This window comes from Petaurus breviceps, unplaced genomic scaffold (assembly GCF_028583685.1).
Source record: "Petaurus breviceps papuanus isolate PSGF00001 unplaced genomic scaffold, PetGlider_PUasm1.0 90903, whole genome shotgun sequence".
NCBI classification, from domain to species: Eukaryota; Metazoa; Chordata; class Mammalia; order Diprotodontia; family Petauridae; genus Petaurus; species Petaurus breviceps.
Window position 1 is genome coordinate 849,458 of NW_027187376.1, and position 22,371 is coordinate 871,828.

General features: G+C 42.8%; 1 protein-coding gene across 14 annotated transcripts in view; it reads left to right on the forward strand.

Moving 5' to 3' along the window:
- TNS1 (tensin 1) overlaps window positions 1-22,371 on the forward strand; it is a 262,454-nt gene that overhangs the window by 141,326 nt on the left and 98,757 nt on the right. For all 14 annotated transcript variants that reach the window (XM_069075165.1, XM_069075166.1, XM_069075167.1 and 11 more), the window contains 9 exons: window positions 243-365; window positions 899-963; window positions 2,518-2,601; window positions 12,705-12,817; window positions 13,058-13,118; window positions 13,898-13,973; window positions 15,195-15,324; window positions 16,088-16,153; window positions 18,359-18,475. In XM_069075165.1, coding sequence (XP_068931266.1) covers window positions 243-365; window positions 899-963; window positions 2,518-2,601; window positions 12,705-12,817; window positions 13,058-13,118; window positions 13,898-13,973; window positions 15,195-15,324; window positions 16,088-16,153; window positions 18,359-18,475 — 835 coding nt within the window. The remainder of the gene's footprint in view (window positions 1-242; window positions 366-898; window positions 964-2,517; window positions 2,602-12,704; window positions 12,818-13,057; window positions 13,119-13,897; window positions 13,974-15,194; window positions 15,325-16,087; window positions 16,154-18,358; window positions 18,476-22,371) is intronic.

A 22,371-nucleotide genomic window follows, 5' to 3' on the forward strand; every position in this document is an offset into this window, starting at 1 on the left:
CCTTCCTTCCTTCCTTCCTTCCTTCCTTCCTTCCTTCCTTCCTTCCTGTCTTTCTGTCTTTCTTTCTCATAGTATAATAAAAAGTCTGGGTGGACAGATATAGTAGAGATACCCACATGAGTGCGTTACTGTTAGCAGCTGCTGAATGATTTTGGCAAAACATATGGGGTGAGCTGTTCCCATCCCTCCTGCCTTTCCCCCCTCAGCCCCATTGCCTAATCTTTCTTCTCTTTGGTGTATAGGTGCTGGACTTTGGTTGGCCTGACTTACACACTCCTGCCCTGGAGAAGATCTGCAGTGTTTGCAAGGCCATGGACACGTGGCTCAATGCTAACCCCCACAATGTTGTGGTCCTACACAACAAGGTCAGAGCCCCCTGGGCTTGTGCACATCCCCTTGTGCCCATGTGTCCCTATGTTGGTGCATTTCTGTCTCTGTTGTCTGTGGGCTCCTATATGGTGTAGACTTGGGTCTGGGCTTTGGTGTGGGGATTCTTGTGTGTCTGTCTGTGTCTGGGTGCACTTGTGTTGTTTCTGTCTGTGTGTGCCTCTGTGTGTGTCTGAGCCTGCATCTGTGTTTCACTCTCTGGTTATGCACATGTGTGTGCCCTGCCCATAAGAGAATGCCAGGCTGGCACCCAGTGTATTTGAGTGGGTGGCTCAAAGACTGTGGTTGATCAATTGCCTGTTATTTGTTTAAGATCCGAAGGGCTTTTCACCTCCTTTCCATTGCGGCTCCTCTCTTTTCTGCCTACCCAAACCCTTCACCACAAAGGCCCCTCATTCTTTTCCTCAGGAGCCCTGAATTTATCAAGCTGTACTGGAAAAGCTAATGTAGAAATTCCTGACTGGGTTAAACGCCTTGAGAATGAATGCCTTTGTGATTTGAATTCTTTCAGGGAAACCGAGGCAGGACTGGAGTTGTCATCGCTGCTTACATGCACTACAGCAATATTTCTGCCAGGTAAGGGGGACCCCAGGCTATTTATCCCCTTAACTGAGAGAGCAGGAGACTAAGGCGATTTCTTCCCCTTGGTCCTTCCTGACAATGATTATGTAGAAAAGGAGAGATAAAGAGAGGGCAGGGGGAGGCAGATTTGGATGCGTGGGGTGTGAGGGTGTAGCAGCAAGCACCCCAAGCGTCCTCAGGGTTTGCAGCTACCACAGGTTCTTGGATCTGCTTTGTTAAAGGAAAGCAACTCAAAATGGGTTAACAAGCTTACTTTAATCAGTCAGACATATATCGTTTACCTTGTTCAGGAGAAAAGGTCAGCACCCTGAACCTCAAAGTATACAGGCATAATTATCAAGACAGAAACATCAAGTAGACAGATTTCCAAACTGTCAAACCATTACATCCATACCCAGTCAACATCTGGGTTTCCACATTCTGGGTTTTTCAAAGCCGGGGGACTCTCAACAACGGCTTCCCAGAATTCAGATCAAATCACAGAACACTTCTCAAAGTGAGTCCCAAAACAAAGTTACACATCAGGGCTTATATAGCCTTCTCCTGGCTCAGAGAATGTAACAACCTTATTGACTCACTGGCCAATCAAGAAGTATCTACTGAAAAACAAGCCTCCCACCCCAGGCTTCAGGTGCACATTAGCCTAGGGGCAGGGAAGATCTTTAAAATTTACATTTCCATTACAGAGGGTCATTTAATTTTGGATTAAAAGGGTCTTTTAGATGCCTTTGGGTCTTGGGGAGTACGGGGTGGGGATGGGGAGATTCCTGTAGGAGTAGCATTGAAGTTGGAGATAATGGTGAGGTTAAGCCCACAGAAGGAAGGGCCTTGGGAAGGTGGTCCTCATTACTGATCTCCACACATTTGGAGCTCGTGGGCAGCCCTCCTTCTTGAAGGTGGGATGGCAGGGCAGAAGGTGGTGGTGGTGGTGAAAAGAAACCTATTAAAACAGAATTTAAGGTCAAGTGGTCCCTCCAGAGATAGGTCATCTTACCCATCCACCCCCTTTCTGCTCACATAAATGGCAAATAAAATACCAGTGGTTAAGTTGTGGTATTTTTTTTTGACACCTCCATTCTTACTTGGAAGCAGAGGGATGGACATAATGACCTCTGGATAACCTGCCTGCCTTGGGATTCTGATTTTATTATTCCCAATAAACTTGACCAAACCTTGGCTTCTGAAGCCTGTATTTCCTGAGACACTATCAGGATCACTCAGCAAGGCTGGAGAATCTTCTTCCCTAAAGATCTCTTTGCACAGGTAGATGCCATCTTTTGCCTGAGGCAGAGGTCACTCTTACATAGAGGCAGGACAGGATGTACTCTATGAAAGCCTCCTGGCCTTAGATCATGTGGGATAGTGGCATGAACTGGATTAGGAGACAACCTATGTGACCTTCCATATCTTCTCTGGGCCTGTTCTCTCCTCCATAAAATGAAGGGATTAGACCCTTGGATTATCAATCCCTAAGGCCTCTCTAGCCCTGGTGTTCTAGGATTCGGTCTCTGTAGATGTCTCCTCTCATTTCTTGTCTTCTCCCCACAGTGCAGACCAGGCCCTGGATCGATTTGCCATGAAGAGATTCTATGAGGACAAAGTGGTTCCTGTGGGGCAACCATCCCAGAAGAGGTTGGTTTTGAGCTCACGTGTGTTTGCATGTATACATGTGAGCTTCACTACCCACTGAAGTGGGGCAGAGTGGACTGCTATGCACATGCTTGTATGCATGCATGTATGCATGTATGTATGTATGTGCCAAGACTCCATGTTCAGCTTCAGCCTGTGGGCTCTGAAGGGGCAGGTGCTCATATGAAAATAATTCTTCACCACTCCAATAGCTCTGTGGATGATCTTGTCCATGTGCGTATTCCCTCCAATAGCACAGATAGCACAGATAGTCCTTCCATGCTTTCTTATACGAAGCATTCCTGTCCATGACTGCCTGTAAATCCCCCATGAGGAGTCCTCATGGTGTTTGGGGAGGGCAGCTGCATTCCTCTAAATCAGGGGTCAGTAAACTATGACCCACAGGCCTAGATCTCGGGACCATAGACTTAGAAAAGAAAAAGACTTTAGAGACCCAAATCCCGTTATTTTACAGATGCATAACTAGTAGAACAGAGATTCAAATGTGGGTCCTCTGATGTTAAAACTAATACTCTTTCCTCTGTACCACATGGTCTCCTATCTCCTGACAGATATTATGGGTAGCTGGCTGGCACAGTGGCTAGAGCACTGGACCTAGAGTCAGGAAGAACTGAGTTCAAATCCTGTCTTACGCACTCACTAGCTGTATGACCCTGAACAAGTCACTTAACTTCTGTCTGCCTCAGTTTCCTCATCTATAAAATGGAGATAGCAATAGCATCTACCTCCCAGGGTCATTATAAGGATCAAATAAGATAATACTTTTAAAATGCTTCACAAACCTTAAAGCACTATGTAATTGTTAGCTGTTAGTGTACTATTATCAATAGAACACATGCTTGTCCATCCGTTATCTCAATGGCATCAAACTCAATAGAAATTGATTCCTGCTGGCCTAATATTGACTTAGAAAACCACAAATTAACATTATATATTGTATTTTTATTTATTTTGTTTAACATTTCCCAGCTAGACTTTAATCTGGTTTTGGTGCCCTCATGAGTTTGGCAGCCTGCTTGGGGCCCACTGGCAGGCTGGTTGGGCACCACTGTGTGATTCGCACAGCTCTAACTAGGGTGGAGTGATCAGAACTTTGATGCAGGGTTCTAAAATTCAGAAATAATGACAACAACCTAGAATGCTAAGATCAGTGCTTAATTAGCAGCAATAACCCAAGTAGGAGTGTCTAGGAACTTCCTTCCCCCTATACCCCTGGTGAAACCGGGCCTGACTTTGAATTATTTTTCCCAATATCCTTCCTCCTGTTAGTCTGTGTCCATACTCCAGGCAAGCTTCTCGTCCCCTCAGTGACACTTGTCTTGGACTATTTATCGTGGATGCACAAAAATTATCAGATGCTTTTGGTGCCCAGTTCTTTGTTAATAATAAGGTACCCCCTATTCATATCCACCATGAATCTCTCCATTCCTCTTTGGGTTACCTCCTGCTTTAATTCTTTTAGAGACTGTGTATTAATAAAAAACAATGATACTTGAAACTTGTTTAGTATTTTATAATTTAAAAAACTTTTTTGGATCTCTTTTTTTAAACTATACTCTTTATTTCTAAATATTTCCTTCCCTACTCCACTATCTAGAGAACCATATCTTGTAACAAAGAATATATAGAAAGAGGGGAAGAAGGACTTTGAAACTAGCCACCCATTAACTGAGTCTGAGAGGATATGCAGTGTTCTATACCTATATTCACACGGTCAGTCAGTATGAATTTATGAAGTCCCTACTATGTTCCAGGTACTGTGCTAATCACTAATGATACAAGGAAAGGAAAAAAAACCCAGCAACAGCAACAAAACCCAACAAAAAACAAACCAGCCCTTATTCTCTAGGAGCTCAGTCTAATAGGGGAGAAAGCCTGCAAACAACTATGCCCAAACAAGCTATACACAGGATAAACTGGAGGTAGAGAATAAAGGGAAGACATTAGCATCAGGGAGGGATTTATAATTTCAGAAGCATCACACTCTATCCTCCCAGCAGCCCTGTAAGGGAGACAGGAGGCTCAGAGAAGGCATGTGACTTTCCCAGGGTCACACAACTAATAAATAGCAGAAGAGCCAAGATTCAGACTCAAGTCACCAGACTCCTAGTCAAGGGTCTCTCCTACACCACACTACATCATTGCTCATGGAGAGGCATGTGCTCAGGAATATGGAGAGAAGGTATATTAGTATCTATGTGGACAGACGTTAGTGGTGAGAGTGAGCATAGCTCTGGAGACCTCAGTCCTGCTAGAAAGAAGGTCAAACTTACCAGTCTTTGAGATGAGAGTTCTGGTTTTTGTGTCTCAAAATACACATGCAGAAGAAATGCAGTTGACCTTGGTCCACCCTTCAGAAGAGATGGGGGTGCATAGAATGGGAATATATTGTCCTTCATATGTGAAGGGGATAAACTGAGGGTGAGCCCAGGGGAAGAAAGCAGAGACCATGGATTAGCCAGCACTGTAGAGGTCAGAAATCTTTTGGACAATATAGATCTGGGAACCATCCAGATATAGTCTTCTTGATAAGGGACTCACTGTCTAAGGATGTTCTCATCTCAGGGTGCTATAGATAAGATCAGCTTGCCTTTTGGGAGAATGGCATAATTAGAGCATGGCAACAGTGTGAATAGAAGCTAGAGACAAAATAGGATAGGATGGGATCAAATGGGATGGGAAAGTACGGGATAGGATGGGACAAAAGCGCATTTTTATAACACTTTAAGGCTTTCACATGCATTATTTCATTTAAGCCTTATAACAAAACCTGTAAGACAGGCACTGTAAGGTATTGAACTTGGAATCCCTATCTCACAGATAGGGAAACTTATATGAACTGACTTGCTTATAGGTATATAGTTTGTAAATGGTGGAGGTGGAATTTAAGGAAAGGTCTTCTTGACTTAATTCCAGAACTTTGCTCACTATGCCATGTTCTGGTCTTCAGAACAATGCTTGTGTCCAACCTTCAATATGTTGGACTTATTATAGACCTGACTTCTCCAGCAAATTCATCGACATGACCTCAAAATACTGTTGAACTTTATTTTAAAGTAATACATTACTAAAAAAATTAACCAGCATTTATTTTCTCTCTCTTTTACCTCCTCCTCCCTCATTGAGTAAAAAACAACCCAAAATTCTTAACTAATGCATAGTCAAGAAAAATGTATTCCTACACTAACCATGTTCAAAAATAGATGTCTAATTTTGCATCTTGATTCCTCTTCCTTTCAATCAGGAGGTGGATAGAACCTTATGCGTTCCCTTTCATTGATCAGAATTCTTAGGTCTTTCAGAGTTTGTTTTTACATTCTTTGCCTGGTTCTTTTTACTTCACTCTACAACTGCTGAACATTAAATGGCAAGGCAGAACCTTCGATCAGAAATCCTTGAACTTAACCTATTAACTCAGCTTTCCTATCTAGAAAAAAGACAATACATTTTAATGGAAAGAGCATTGGATTTGGAGTCTAGTAGTTCCAACCTGAATCCTACCTCTGACAGGAGCTATCTTGAGTAATTCACTTCATTTGTCCAGGTTTCAGTTTCATTACCTATACAGTGGGAATAAAAATACCTGTATTGCACCCGCATTATTATAGAGGTAATATATGCAGAGTTCTATGAAAATCTTAAAGCACCATATAAAAGACAGCTAATTATATCATTAACTAATCTCTGCTGGGTTGGTTGGGCACTGAGAACAACAGGTGGTGGGAGTTATCTATCTAAGCTTCTTTGGAATGGAGGACTAAAGTAGGGAATTGAAGCTGTAGGCAGGGCTACTGAAGTAGTTTCAGAATCAGCCCTCCCCAGCACAGCCTGTATGGGGATAGCCAGGAAGGAATAATGGCAGTAGTAGACAAAGTCAGCATGCCTCTGTTGGGGTGGGGATGAGGGTTGGGAGCAGGGAAGCTCTTTTTGTGAGCAAAGGCTCTGGCTAAAAGCCACCGAGCTAGCAGCTGCAGATCAAAGAACAGTCTTCACATTGCTCAGTGAGGAGGGGGTTAGATGCGTACTCTGATCCTGTCTTTTTCATCCTTATGGGCCTCCAGGCAGTCCTCGCTGTCAGTGGTGTCCTTGAATCAAGGAGCCACGGCAGTAAGCAGAATGTTGGGTTATAATGTGGTTTGGAGGTATCATGGGTAAGAATCAGATCCCACTGAAGCATTATAATCACATATCCAGGAGATTTCTTTGTAGAGATCACATGTAGTCTGGCTTTCACTTGGAAGCTGTGATTTCATCTACTTGTTAGCAGCGTGACTTTCTTTGGGCAAATCTTAAAATTTTTTTTTGCAGGGCAATTGGGGTTAAGTGACTTGCCCAAGGTCACACAGCTAGTTTTTGTGTCAAGTGTCTGAGGTCCGATTTGAACTCAGGTCCTCATGACTCCAGGGCCGGTGCTCTATTCACTGCGCCACCCAGCCACCCCCTCAAATTTTTTTTTTTCACTATCTAGGTGGTATATTTGGGTCTGAAATCAAGGAGACCAGAATTCAAATTTGACCTCAGACACTCACTAGCTGTGTGACCTTAGGCAAGTCACTTAACTGCTGTTTGCATCAGTTTTCTCATTTGTAAAATGAGGATAATAATAGCACCATCTCTTTGCCTTGTTGTGAGGACCAAATGAGGTAATATTTTTAAGGTGCTTTGCAAACCAACTACTATCTGTTATTTTCTGAGCCTCAGTTTCCTCATTTGTAAAATGGGGAATAGAATCCTTTCATTACTTATACCACAAGGTTGTTGTGAAGATTTGATGAATTAATATCTATCAAGTGCTTTGTAACTGGGAAACCCTGTACAAATATCAGCTTTTGTTATTTGTATGCTGCATGTCTTCTTATTTGCACATGCCTTTCTTTACGTAAGGCTGTGTCTGTTTATGTGTGTACTTATGGCTGAAGGTAAAAATATACCTTTGTCTGCTTATTATATATTTTACTTTCCTGCCTTCTTTCTAATTCTTCAAGGTCTCCAGTCCAGGATAAGGAGAAAAGTATTGCCCAAGGAGGGCCTGTGCCCACAGCTCCCCTGTCTGCCCCCCAGGGCTCATTGTCCCCTTGTACACACACATCCTGTTGGCATGATCTGGGGTCCTGATAAGGGATCCAGCCACTCTGGGCTTCCTGTCAGCTGGGTGGGCGAAGGGCAGAAAAAGGAGTCTGAATAGGGCAGGCTGGTGCCCATCAGATTACCCTGGCTCCGTAGCCAAAGGCAGCCACACCCAGTTAATGGACCAGGTGCCCCTTCTCTGTGTATCTGAGTCCCTGAACCAGACCAGTCAAGTAGCCTGTGAACAGAGGAGGAGTAATGCTCTAGGACATAAGCTCTGATGCCACTCACTTGGTAGACTTCCCATTCGTCCATCCATCCATCCATCCATCCATCCATCCATCCATCCATCCATCCATCCATCCATCCATCCAATAAACATTTATTAATTACCCAATTAGGGTAAAGCACTGCAACCACATCACATCAGGAAGAGTCCTGGTCATGTTCACCTGAAGGATCTCTGACTCGTAGAAAAAAAATGAGAAGACCAGGCAGAGCATTGCAGAGATAAAGTCCTGGAATGATACACTGGAATGCTTGGCTTTTAGACTTCTCTCATTGCCTTCCCCCCCCCCCCCATTGCTCCCAACTTTGTGTGGACTTGCTTGTATGTCCCTATGGGAAATCATTGGTCTTCTAGCCTCAGTTTCCCTCCTCTGCCTAGGCAGACTGGAGGTGATGCTCATCTTCCCAATCACTCAAAGAAATGTTGAAGAAAGATTTTAAATGACATTGAAGGAACTATGAATATTTAGTTTGGAGAAGAGAAGGCTTAGTGGGAAAGTTTATGCACCATTGGTCCTCTGGTAGAGAAATTCTATGAACAACTGGATATAAGACACTTCAAATCAAATCAACATGCATTCTGATACTTGATGACTGCAATGCAAAGGTGGGAAAAGGTGAAGATGGGGAGAAATATATAGGAAAGTGTAGTTCTGGAGGAAGAAATGACAGAGGCCAAAGACTTGTAGGTTGGACAGAAACCTCATACCTTTCATCAATACTGAAAAATAAGAAGGTACTGGGCATGGTAGTCAGCAAATAACATCACAAGGAATGAACTTGATTTAATTTTCATGGACAAGAAAAACTTATTATTGATGTAGGAGTTATCTCAGAGTTGGCTGTCTATTCACAGTCAGACCAGCAGGTCGTCAGAGCTAAGATTAGAATTTATAATAAACAAGAAGAAAGAATAATAATGAGAAAAATATGGCATATAATTTAGAAAATTTAGCCCTCAATTATTTAAACAAACTATTAAAAATAAAAAATGGGAAAGGACATCAACATAACAATGACACTGAAAAGAACGTTGACACTGATAACTTTATCCAGAAGTTAATTGCTACAACAAAGAGACCAAAAGAGCCCAGCAAGTAGCTTAGTCAGAGCAAACATTTAACTTACTTGCCAAATGGAGAGAGATATCTGCCAAAGGCAACATTGGCTAAAGTATAAACTTGTCTGTATGAAATCTTATGAAGAAGGATGATGTATACTTATGAACAATATCATTTTATAAAGCAGAGGGTAAGACTAGTTTGAAGAAAACTTGGCAAGATGTCCAACTAAGCAGAGTCATCCCAAGAGGATTCAAAGAAGAAATTAAAAAGGACTATAAACAGAAGAAATATGGGAAAGACTTATGAAATTCATTTCAACAAATTGTTTATTCCATCAAGGATAGTGGAACCACCATACTTGGGCCCTAACATTACATTCTTTGAAGTGCTTACAGAGGAGGTAGAAATCACCCTAAAGTAACAAATATGGGAAAAAACATCTGGATTGGATTAAGTACATGTGTCTTGGAGGTGATACGATTGTGAGGGCTTTGATGGACTGATATACAAGGTATTTTAAGGAGGGGAAGATATCAAAGGTGTGAAAAAATCTCAATCTTGTTAATAAACTTAACTACTCACCTATATGACTATCCTTCTATCATAAAGTCTTTATGAATATCAACTAGACATGAATCAAGGCATCTTTTATGAAAGTAATACTAGGCAAGAGCTATCCCAAAATAGACCCCATCCATACTATCTCACAATTGATTAAAAGATGTAGAGAGTAGAAGATCTCATTGTACTTAATGGTTTTTTTTATTATGAAAAAAGGATTGAATGCAGAACAAAATGGTGTCTTATAGGCTCTTTTACATCAAGATGCCCCTCATCTTTACTAAGATCATTCCAGATTCTTTGAAAGATGCTACAACAGAAATAACTGTTCAGGAACTCTGTGATAAACATTAGGTAAGACAGAACAGGGGATATATAGCTCACCCAAGATACACACACACACACACACATACACACACATCACTGTAATAGAGGAGATTCAGGGCAGAGTGGGTTGATCAAAGATTCCATGAAGATGATGAAGTCCTCTGGGTGCTTGTGCTTGAAGATGACGTCGTGTTATATCAAGCCTCAAGACTTTGCAGAGCCTCCTGGAAAAGATCTGTAATCATTTAAAGGATTTAAACCTGTCCATCCACATAGGAAAGACCAAATGGATGAAGGATGTCTGTTACCCATATTTCAATATGCATGTGAATGGACAACCCATAGGGCTTTCAACAGTATGTGTATTGGGGAAAGACAGAAGAGGTGGACAGTGAACTTGGCCAGGAGTTGCAAAGGAGAGGAAAGAGGTCTGAATTGCTTTGGGAAATTGCAAAACACTTTTACTAACTCCTCACTTTCCATAACAGCCAAGGCCTGCCTTTTCAATACAAACATTTTTTACTGATGCAGATACTAAGTGGCCAAGGCAGGATTTGAACCCAGTTTCTCTGACTCCCAAGTTAGCTCTTTTTCAGTTATACCATGTTGGTTCTAATTGTCACCTCTATAAAAACAACTAAAAAAGTTTTATGTGAAATGATAACCTTTCTCCAGAATATATTCAAGATCCTTTACAATATGGCCCTAATCTACCTTTCTAGCCTTGTATTTTTACCACTGTCTTGCTCACTCTTTTTTTTTTCTTTTTGGAGGGGGGAAGGCAGGGCAATTGGCATTAAGTGACTTGCCCAAGGTCACACAGCTAGTTTTGTGCTACGTGTCTAAGGCTGGATTTGAACTCAGGTCCTCCTGATTCCAGGGCCAATGCTCTATTCACTGTGCCACCTAGCTGCCCCTTGTCTTGCTCACTCTTATGTTTCAGCCCAACTGGAATACTCACTGTTCCCTGATCGCATCCTTCCCTTTCCTATTTCCTTGCCTTTATACAAGCTACTCTATCCTTTATGTTTAAAATGATTTCTTTCTACCCTATCTAGGATCATAGACTCTGGAGTGAGAGCTGTGGTTCAGTTGTTTTTCAGCCTTGTCCCACCTTCCATGATCCCATTTAGAATTTTCTTGAGAAAGATACTGGAGTGGTTTGCCATTTCCTTCTCCAGCTTATTTTACAGATGAGAAAACTGAGGCAAAGAGGGTTAAGTGACTTGCCAGGGTCATGCCGCTAGTATGTGTCTGAGTCTGGTTTTGGTTTCAAGCAGAGTCTCCCTGATTCCCAGCCCAGTGCTCTAGTACCACCTACCTGACCTTGATTCTGGCTTCTAGAGTTCAAGGGGCCTTTAAAATCATTTAGTTTAGTATTTTCTTTTTACAGATGAGGAAAGTAAGGCACACAGAGAGCAATGTTTTACCCAAGGTTACACAGCTAATAAGCGGAAGAGCTGGGACCAACAGGCTTCTCTATGACAAGCTTAGTCCCAGCTCTAAGTGATTCCTCCCTCCCTTCCTGAAAGCCCTTGACCATTCCTGAAAGACCTCTCCCATAAGCTTAAATCAGTTTCCAATGTGCGTTAGAGGGGGCATTTTGTAGTGCAAGTTATCCTTGTATACCAGGGCCTAGGACGGTGGCTAGTATATAGAAAGCTTTCTGTAAACTTGTTAATTTGAACTGAGTAGTAAATGGTAGCATGGGAAAAGTATTTCAGGATAGACCACCAGGGGGCACTAGAGGTCTCTGTGAGTAGAGTATTTGAGGATGGGTTAATGACTGCTTTGGACTGGCCTTGTGACCCTATGGTCTTCTAGATTGTGGAATTCTTCTTCTTATAGGCCAGATAGTCAAAGGTCTCCCAGTTCTTAAAGATCTCTAGGGAAAGAGAAGTCACATCCTCCCTGGCTAACCCCTGCTGTAACCCAGTGACTCATCTCAAGCCCCATTTTCTTATGTTGGGCCCCATCCCCTCTTGCTCTATTGTCAGAGTGTGTGTGTGTGTGTGTGTGTGTGTGTGTGTGTGTGTGTGTTGGAGTGTTGTCAACCATCACAGATTTAAAGCTTTTCATCAAACACTTCTCCATTCTATTTTTTGTCCTTCAGGTAGAATTATCCTCTTTTTTTATTTTTGCCACTTTTTGGAGGGCAGTTGGGGTTGTGACTTGCCCAAGGTCACAAGGCTAGTAAGTGTGTCAAGTGTCTGAGGCCGGCTTTGAATTCAGGTCCTCCTGACTCCAGGGCTGGTGCTCTATTCACTGTGCCACCTAGCCACCCCTAGAATCATCCTCTTACGCAAAGCTATAACTAGACGTGGGTAACTGGGGCTTTGCATCAGGTCGCTGATATCCTGGGGGGTAGCATGGGGAATGAGGACTGTGCTTCTTCTTTAGGGTTATTTCTGTCTCTACACCAAGCCTGTCTATCTTCTGATGGCTTATACTGCCATAGAGTTCGATTGCCTCTCCATGATTACTCCCAGTGTCTCTTTGCTCCTGCCAGGTTTTCCTGCCTCTAGTCCCAGAGAAGGCAAGGCCTGGACTCTCTGGGTGATACCCTCCTTTGTACTGCCACTCCCCTGCCCCTCAGGTACAAGAATACTTAACTATGGCTGTCTCAGTTTCTTTAACATTTCCTCTAGTGACTAATCATAGCAAGACCCCTTTTGCCCTGTTTTTGCCATGCTTGAGGAATGAGGGGGACATAGCTGTGTTTTGAGTAATTCTTCCAGGGAAGGACCATGCTGAAGGACTGATGTCTTCCCTTTGCAGATACGTCCATTACTTCAGTGGGCTGCTCTCTGGTTCCATCAAAATGAACAACAAGCCTTTGTTCCTACACCATGTCATTATGCACGGCATTCCCAACTTTGAGTCCAAAGGAGGTCAGTGACTGTTTGTTTAGCTTTCACTCTCTCCACCTTTCCCAGTGCCTCAGTTTCCCCTGTTTCCTCTTTTCTACCTTTCCCTTCTTTCCTTCCTTTTTCTCAGTCTCCTTCCTTCTCTCCTTCCTCTTTCCTACTTATGCCTTTTCTGTTTTCTCTCTTTGTTTTCTTTCCCATAACTCCTTTGTTCCTTCTCCTATCTATTGAACATCCTTACCTATTTTTTGTTGCTTCTTTCAGGTTGTCGACCCTTCCTCAGGATTTACCAGGCCATGCAACCTGTCTACACTTCTGGAATCTAGTATGTATCTTTCCCTTATGCAGATGAGATGAGTGTCTTAGGCTTCCCCTTTCACTACAAGAAACTATACCTTTTCATCACTAAAGTACTATACATTACAAAGACCTTAAAAGGATACTTTACACATGGATCTATATACTTTTTTCTCACTCATCTGGTTTGAGTGGACATCAGTACTGTAGATTAAAATCTGTGTGATCTTCTGAGAAATTGTGTTGTGGGAAGAGGAGGCCAGAAGTCTTTGTTTTTGTCCTAAATTTCTCTCTCTCTCTCTCTCCCTCTCCTGCTCCCTCCCTCCCTCCCCCTCCATCTCTCTCTTTCCATTTCTCTCTTTCTCTCTCTCCATCCCTCTCTACCTTTCTTTCCATCCTTCTCTCCATCTCTCACTCTCCATCTCTCGCTTTCCATTCCTGTCTCCATTTCTCTTTCTCTCCATCTCTCTCTGTCTCTCCATCTCTCTTTCCTTTTCTCTCTCTCCATCCCTCCCCACCTCTCTTTCCATCCTTCTCTTCATTTCTCTTCCTCTCTCACCGTCTCTCACTCTCCATCTCTCTCTTTCCATTTCTCTTTCTATCCCTCTCTCCATTTTTCTTTCTCCATCTCTCCCTCCCTCCCTCCCTCTCTCCATCTCTCACTCTCTATCTCTCTCTTTCCATTTCTCTCTCTCTATCCCTCTCTCCATTTTTCTTTCTCCTTCTCTCCCTCCCTCCCTACCTCCCTCTCTCCATCTCCATCTCTCTCTCTCTCTTTATCCCTCTCTCTCTCTCCATCTCCCACAGCAATGTCCAAGGAGACAGCCAGACTAGCATCTGTATCACCATTGAGCCTGGATTGCTTCTGAAGGGAGACATCTTGGTAAGGACTGTTTCCTTTTCGGCAATCATCCCTCTGTCCTTCATTTCTTTCTGTTGCTGCTCCTACTCCTGCTCCTCCCTCCTCAGATGAGATGGAGAGCTGCAACAACCAGTAAGAACCACAGACTCCACAGGTGGACAGAGAGTCCTGCTGATGTCCCACTTCCCATCTTTCCCCTGTAGGTGCAGTCGTTTCTCCTGACCCAGAGGCAGGGCAGTAAAGTAGAAAGAAGCCTGAATGAGAAATCAAAAGTTCCAGGTTCTGTACTAGAAATAGATGCCTTTTGAGAGACAAGATGGCCTGGTGACTGGAGAGTTGGCTTTGGAGATATAAAGACCTGGGTTCAAGTCCTACTTCTGACATATCCTGTCTTGTAGTCCTAAACAAATCACCTAAGCTCTTGGTGTCCCAGGCAATTTTGTTAGTCTCCAGCTTGCAGAAAAGGTGCCATTTTGCGTTAATTAGAGAAACCCCTTAGAGAAGGAAATGACAGGTGTCATTAAAAAAGAAAAAAAGATGATTTTTGGGATCGTATGGATAACCATGTCCTTGAGTAAGTCACTTAATCTGCCTTAGCCTTTGTATAATGGGGCTAACAGCTGCCTTACTTATTTACTGGATTTCTGTCAAGCCCAAAGGAGATGTGTGTGGAAGTGCTTTGGAAAAGGTTAGATATTTTACAAATGTAAAAGTAGTATATTTATTTCTTGTCTGCAGAGAATATAACTTCTCGCTCTACATTCTATGATCATAAAGGACGACATCCTTCCTTGTCACCCTGTCATTTAGCATTTTCCACGGAAGGTCATAGGATCATAGACTAAGACATGAAAAGGGCCTTAGAAGTCAGTTAATCCAATTCTCTGATTTTGCAGCCTAGGAAACTGAGGCCTCAGCTCCAAATCCAGTAATTTTTCTACTGTATCATGGTGTAGTTTCTATAATAATTAAAGAATTAATTTTCATTTGCTACAATTTAAACCACCCTCAGCTGTGCTGAAGTCTCTTAGGATGGGACTTTTTTTTTTTACTTTGTTGGCTGACAGAGTAATCTCTAAGAGATTTTTATCTGGTGGTGGCGAGATTTTCTTCTCTGGAACGGGAGACGAGTCCTGGAAACTGTGGGCATGGGCCTGGGGTTCTCTCTGATTCCCCTCTGCCCAAGGTGGTCTTGATGTTTTAGTGAGTCTGACCAGCATCCCCTTCATGTCTTTGGCTCAGCTGAAATGTTACCACAAAAAGTTCCGAAGCCCAGCCCGGGATGTCATATTCCGAGTTCAGTTCCATACCTGTGCCATCCATGACCTGGGAGTCGTCTTTGGGAAGGAGGACCTAGATGATGCCTTCAAAGGTAGGGCTCTTGGGAGTGGGCCATGGGAGGAGGGATGGAGCACCGGTTTGAGATGAAGCTCATTCCTTTTCTGTCAAGTTGATCTCTTGCTATGTTTTCCCATTTTACCCCATTCCTCCTCTCCTATTGTATCTTTTCTCCATTGACCTCCTTTTCTCCCCTCCTTTGGGACTTCTAGCTTTCAGGCCCAGGACATTGGATCCCCATTCACTATTTCAGTTCCCTGCCTCCCCCACTCTCTTCCATCCTCCCCTACGCCGATCCCTTCAGTACCTGGAATGAAATCCTTACCTGAATGGGGCTGGTGCCAGGGAGAAGAGCTGGGGAGGATGGTGGAGAGGTTCATTATTCAGATACTAGGAAGAGGGGTGATCTCAGGGGTGTGCTGGAGTAAAAGTCAAGAGCCTATTGTTAAAATTTCACTGTGAGCGTATATACCTCAGAAGACAGCAAATGCCATAAATCAGGACTTGATTTACTGTGTTGATCGTCAAGTTTTAAGAAGGTGATGGAGAAAATAGGGGATTAAAGATTAAACTTAAAAGTATTTGGTGGGTTCATTCCTTTTTTCTGGAGAGTTAGTTGCTAAGTGTTTGCCAGCCTGCCCCTGTATAATCCCTATCATTTTCTTCTGGCCCACATGTGTGCAAGATGCCTTTGTGTGCTGAGCGAGATGTGTCTGTGCTGAAGTCAGGGGCTAAGAATTCTCAGAACCTTTTCTGGGAGCTGATGGAATGCTTCCTTTCTTTCTCTTCTTTTCCAGATGATCGGTTTCCAGAGTATGGCAAAGTAGAGTTTGTATTTTCTTATGGCCCTGAGAAAATTCAAGGTATAATCTCCTTTGTTTCCCACCTTAACTATGCCTCCCCTACCCTGCTCCCTAACCCTGCCCCATGACCTAATCAATGCAAGATATCTGTGTTCAAAAATTAGGACAGCAGATAAATATTTGGGCATTAGAGTGGATGCCAGCTATATTGAGTGAGAATCAATGACTTAACTGTGGGGAAAAATAATACAAAAGGAGATAAAATAGATTTCATAGATAATTAAATCTGGAAAGAGTCTTAGAGATCATCTAATTCAACCCCCTTGTCTCCCAGTGTTGGACATACAGTAGGTGCTTAATAAATGTTTATTGTCTGACACATGAGGAAACTTAGACCCAGAGATGTAATTAGTGGCAGAGCTAAGGCATCAACCCAATCAATCCTGACTCTTCCAGGGCACTTTCCACTGTCCCATGAGTATGGTGCTGGAGTAGTTAAATAGTATAGGAATCATTAGGTTATTTTCCTATGGTAATCAGCCTCGGTCAGAGTCCCATGTCCATCTCTAGGCTCCACAGGTAAAGGAGGCTATAGATAGAGGCAAGAGGAAAGGCATGAAGACTGTGAAAGTAAAAATGCATAATGTTTATGAGAAGAGAATAAAGGAACTTGAATTATTCAACCTAAAGATGAGAAATCTGATTAAATGTTAGCCTCTAATAGTGTTGCTAGGCAGAGGATGATGACCTGATATTCTCAGCTCAGGGAAGAAAGAAAATGAGATGATTGTAGGCTGAAGAAAGGATTTAGTATAGCTTGAAGGATATCAAAGCTCATGAAGCTCTAGTAGGCATGAGTGATTGAGATTGAGTTGTCTTCCTTTGTAGAAATAGTTTTGAACTTGGAGGGCCTCCTGTTGGTCTGACAGAGAAAGAGAGAGAGTGAGAGAGAGAGAGTGAGAGAGAGAGAGAGAGAGAGAGACAGAGAGACAGAGAGACAGAGAGAGACAGAGAGACAGAGAGAGAGAGTGAGAGAGAGAGAAAGAGAGACAGAGGGAAAGAGAGAAAGAGTGAGAGAGAGAGAAAGAGAGACAGATAGAGGGAGAGAGTGAGAGAGAAAGAGAGAGAGAGAGTGAGAGACAGAGAGAGAGTGAGAGACAGGGAGAGGGAGAGACAGAGACAGAGAGAGAAAGAGACAGACAGAGACAGAGAGAGACAGACAGAGAGAGAGACAGAGAGAGAGAGAGAGAGAGAGAGAGAGAGAGAGAGAGAGAGAGAGAGAGAGCGAGAGAGCGAGAGAGCGAGAGAGCACAAGAACTTGTGGGAGGGGATGAGGGGGATGACTTTTAGATAACCCAAGGGAATTCACACTTCTCTGATTCTATTAGGGATTCTGAATATGGTCTCCACAAAGTTGTTTTTTTTAAAAAATTGATTGGGGTGGCTAGATGGCGCAGTGAATCAAACACTGGCCCTGGAGTCAGGAGAACCTGAGCTCAAATCTGGCCTCAGACACTCAACATAAAACTAGCTGTGTGACCTTGGGCAAGTCACTTAACCCCAATTGCCCTACCTTCCCCCTCCTCCAAAAAGCAAAAAAAAAACCCCAAAAACAAAAAAACTGATTACTGTATTTCAATATAATTGGTTTCCTTTTGTAATCCTATGTATTTTATTTTATGCATTTAAAACATTCTTAGACGGGGTCTATAGATTTCCCTACACTGCCAGAGGTTGAAAACTTCTGCTCTAAATTGGCCTGTAGTTCATAGGTCAGTTTAATTTAGATTTCTTGAGAACTTTTTCATTCGAGGACCAGCATTTTTCTCTCACAGTCTTTGACCTCAGTTAGTTAAAAAATGAATCTTCCTAAACTCCTTTTCCCTATTTCCAGTGGGAGACCATTATAATCTTCTGGTATTTTCTTGATTGTTTTAGAAGAGGAGCTGGAGTAACTGAGAAGGTTAGAGGATTACCCATAGTGTGGTCTCCAAGCTTCTCGGGGCTCCATCTTCCAGGCCTCTATCATGTGACCTGAGTGCAAACCTATTCAATAGTATTAAGGGCCTAGACTCCAGGGTTTCTTGATGAGCTTGGTCATTGACCCTAGGATGGCCTCCTGACCCATTCTGTGCCTCATTTTCCTTCTTTGTGTCCTCAAGATAATATGAAATTGCTTAGAGATCTTCCTTAGGGGAATGCCGTGGTTTCCTCTTTTATTCCAAATGTTAATCTATTTTTACTTCTCTTCCTCCAATCACCCAGGAATGGAACATCTGGAGAATGGGCCAAGCGTGTCTGTGGACTATAACACCTCTGACCCTCTCATCCGCTGGGACTCCTATGACAATTTCAACATGCACCGGGAGGACAGCATGGAAGGTCTGTGGGACTGGGGCTGCTTTCTTGCGCCTTGACACTGGTCCCCTCTTTCCTCACCACCATGGTCCAAACAACAGGAGTGTAGGCAGCTAGCTGGATATGAGACAGGCTACATTTAGAATTAGGATGTTCTCAATTCAATTTCTATTTAGACACTTACTTAGCAATGTGACCTGGGGCAAATCATTGAAACACGTGAGGCCTCAGTCGACTCATCTGTAAAATAGGGTTAATTATAACTCTCATCTTGCAAGGTTATTGGGAAGATCAAACAAAATAATATAATATAAGCCTCTTTGCTGACATTAACACCCTATGTAAATGTTATCTATTGTTATTATTAAGTGGTAGATTTGAAATTGGAGGACATAGCTTTTTGGCCCTGTTTCTTCTATATTTTGGTCTTGTTTGTCAAGGAGAATAAACCTTTGGGATTGGAAAGTATAAAAAAGAAGTAACTAATGGAGAATTGAAACTCAGCAATTCCCCTAATAGGGAGATATAAAAGGGATGGCTACCCTTGGTTGTAAGTCACTAGACCCAAACAAATTATATGTGAAAAAAAAATGGCCAATGTGATTTCTGAGCTACTGTCAGTGATCTTTGAAAAACCATGGAGAGTAGAATTGGTTCTGCAGAATTGGAGAAAAGCAAATATTGTCTCAATTTGTTTTTTTTTAGAAAAGGGAAAAAAGATGAATCTGAAAACTATAGGCCAATGCTTTTGATTTTGATTCCTGATAAAATTCCTTTATTATTAAAGGAATGGTTATTGGATATCTAGAGAAAGAAGCATTGTTCAGAGCATGGTTTCTTCTGGAATAGAACCTGCCAGGCTAACGATATTTTATTTTTTGACAGTCACTAGGCCAGTAAAACAGAAGAATGACATGGAGTTAGTTTACTTTATTTGTTTTTGAAAAAACAGAAAACATTGACAAAGATTCTCATGCACTTGTGTGAAAGTGATAGAGGGAGAGGCAGTCTAGACAGTACCATACTTAGTGGATTCACCTGCTTGAATGGCCCTACCCAATGAGTCACTGATGACTGAACCTCAGTTTAAAGAGGAGTTATGTGGCGAGGTTCACAGACATCTATTCTTAGCCCTGGGATATTCGAGGCATTTTTTATCAATGACTTAAATGATTATCAAATTAGTTGATGACCCAAGGCTAGGAGAGACAGCTGACATATAGGATGATAGAATCAGGATCCCAAAAGATCTTGATGCTTGACCATTGGGACAAATCTAATGAGATGAAATTTAATGTGGATAAGTGTAAAAGTCTTATGTTTGGATTAAAAAAAATCCTGAATAAGCAAAAGATGGGAGCATCAAGACTAGATAGTAACTTGTCTGAAAATAATTTGGAGGTGGGAACAGTCTAGTACAATGTGACTCAACCAAAAAAGGTTATGTGTTCATAGGCATAGTATCTAGGAATGCAGTGGTCCTGCTCTCTTTGGCCCTGACCAAAACACAGCTGGGTTTCACATTTTAAGAAAAGTATTGATAAACTTTCAGATTAAAAGAAACTGGGGATATTTAGAGTGGAAAATAGCTGGCTTGGAAGGGTCATGATTGCTGTTTTCAAGTGTTTGAAGGGCCCTCCTTCTGGGAGAGTGGTTGGATTTGTTCTTCTTGCAATGGGTGGAATTTTCCATTAGCCAGGGCTAGGCTTGTTGTAAGGAAACACCTACTCAGAGTGGATGAGCCCACTCTGACCCTCAGATTGTTTTTACTGGTTACATACCTATTTTTTCTTCTGAATGGGACTCTTCTCAGGGTCTCTGATTATTTTCAGGGAATCTTTAGATTATCTATTTAAGCAGCTATGGCCCTGACTTTCAGGACACATCTTCACTCAGATTCCCTGAAACAAGAGAGAGAAGAGGGATGAGTATTGAGGGTAGGGGGTAGAAATAACAATAGAGAAGACTGGAATGGGGAGCAGAGAAAATCAGGGAATAGATAGAAAATTCAGGTGGGCTGTGAAGAAGGAGGAAAGAAAGATGACTATGGGAATGAAAAGAAAGATGCCAGAGAGGTCTAAGAGGAAAACCAAGAGACCAAGAGAATGGAGAAAAAAATGGGAGGGAGTTCAGCTGGAATCCTCTGACCTGCTTCACATACATTGGCTCTCCTCCCCCTCTTGCTCCTAACATCTGGGGATGGGGAAGAGGGAAAGGAGAAGGAACAGATGGAGCCCTTTGGCTACTGTAAAGGTCATTATGTCCAGAAAGGGACAGAGAGTCTCCTGTGCAGGGATATAGAACCTGCACAATGCCCAAGGGGCCTGGAAGAGGGGCCAGAGGAGTCAGGCATCTAATTGGAGAGGAGGCTGGGGAGGGTATCTCATCTCTTTTCTTTCCTGCTTAGGCACAGGGTGGGGCTGGCCTGGATGGTGGAAGGAGGCTTGTAAAACTCTGCAGCTCCATCAGAGGAGACATACACTCTTCTCTTTGTTATACTGTCTATCCTCCATTTAGGGCATGGAAAACTGGCCTGCTCTTCAAAGTTTCTGGATTCCTGGCAGGCAGGAAAAGTAAGAGGCCTGAGGTTACTCCCTGGGACAGGTGGTGGTGGGGGGTGGAGGGGTAATGGTCAAAAGTAGGGACCACTGTTCCAATCCCCATTACTCATAGGATCATAGATTTAAGAGCTGGAAAAACAAATCTTAGAGTTCAATGAGTCCAGAACTATTTTTTTTAAAGACGAGGAAACAGACTCAGAAAAAATTAAGTCTTTTGCCCAGGATCATGAAACTAGTAGGAATCAGAGACAGGATTAAAATTCAGGTCTTTCTGGTTCCAGGTTTAGCACTGTCTTCATCACACCTTGCTGCCCCTATTCCTGGCTGGGGGAAATTATCAGAGACCACTGTTTAGCCTTCAGCCCTCTCTGCCCCAGCTCTCGAGTCTAGAATCCTGGGTTAAAACTCATTCCCTTGATTCCCTAACTCTGAGGATCCCAGGAGGTGAAGATGCCTTTATTCCCACGTCAGCTCCCTCTTTCTCAGTGTTGGGCAATTTCTTCTTCTCCTATGGCTGAATTTCCTTCTGTATGCTGGTAGGAGTAAGGTTAACATGGAAGAGACGGAGCAGAAGGGCAGGATGCATCAGGGATTAGGGGTCGAGTAGTTTAACTTTCAGGGAGAAGAAAAGGAAGGTTGGATGAAGCTGGAGCCTGGTTGTAGGTCCTTGAGTTCTGGTAGACCGTAAAGTAAGGGGGAAGCGTCTGCTTTGACCCTTCTCTGTGGTGATCAAGGAACAAGAAGTCAGGGCTCATCCGAGATCAGGTGCAGCCTTCCCATACTGACCTGAGCTGGAAGGCCCAACCTCCCTCACTTGAAAGATGAGGGATGAGATTACACAAGCAGAAAACTGAAGGCTAGGCTTGACAGCTATGCCCTGTGGCACATACTTTCCCTATCTAAGGATGGCTTCTGCTCAGAGGAGACTCGTAGCAGAAATTTTGGATGTTACAGTGGCCAGAAAGTCAGTTAATGGTCTCAGTGCCTTAGGCAGCTCTCTGAAAAGTGGTAGGTGCAGATCTCTTTTGATAGAGGGGTTATTTCCTCATCTGGAGTTCTTTATTCTAAAAATGATCGACACGTGATGGCAAGAGAGCTGCTCCAATCAGATTAAAATGTAATTGGGAAACATTTATTTAAAAAAGTTAAAAATTCAATAGCACATAGATAAGGTTAAGATATGATGTTGTAAGTGAATATGCTTGATCAGGACTCCTTATGTGTAGTTTAATGGCACTTTTTCCTATTTGAATTTGACCACGTTGCCTATGCCAGTGAAATCACTCATCTGGCAAAAAGGTGAACAAAGCTGGCAAGTCCTTTAACACCAATTCATTCTGACTGGGGGCATGTTGCCAC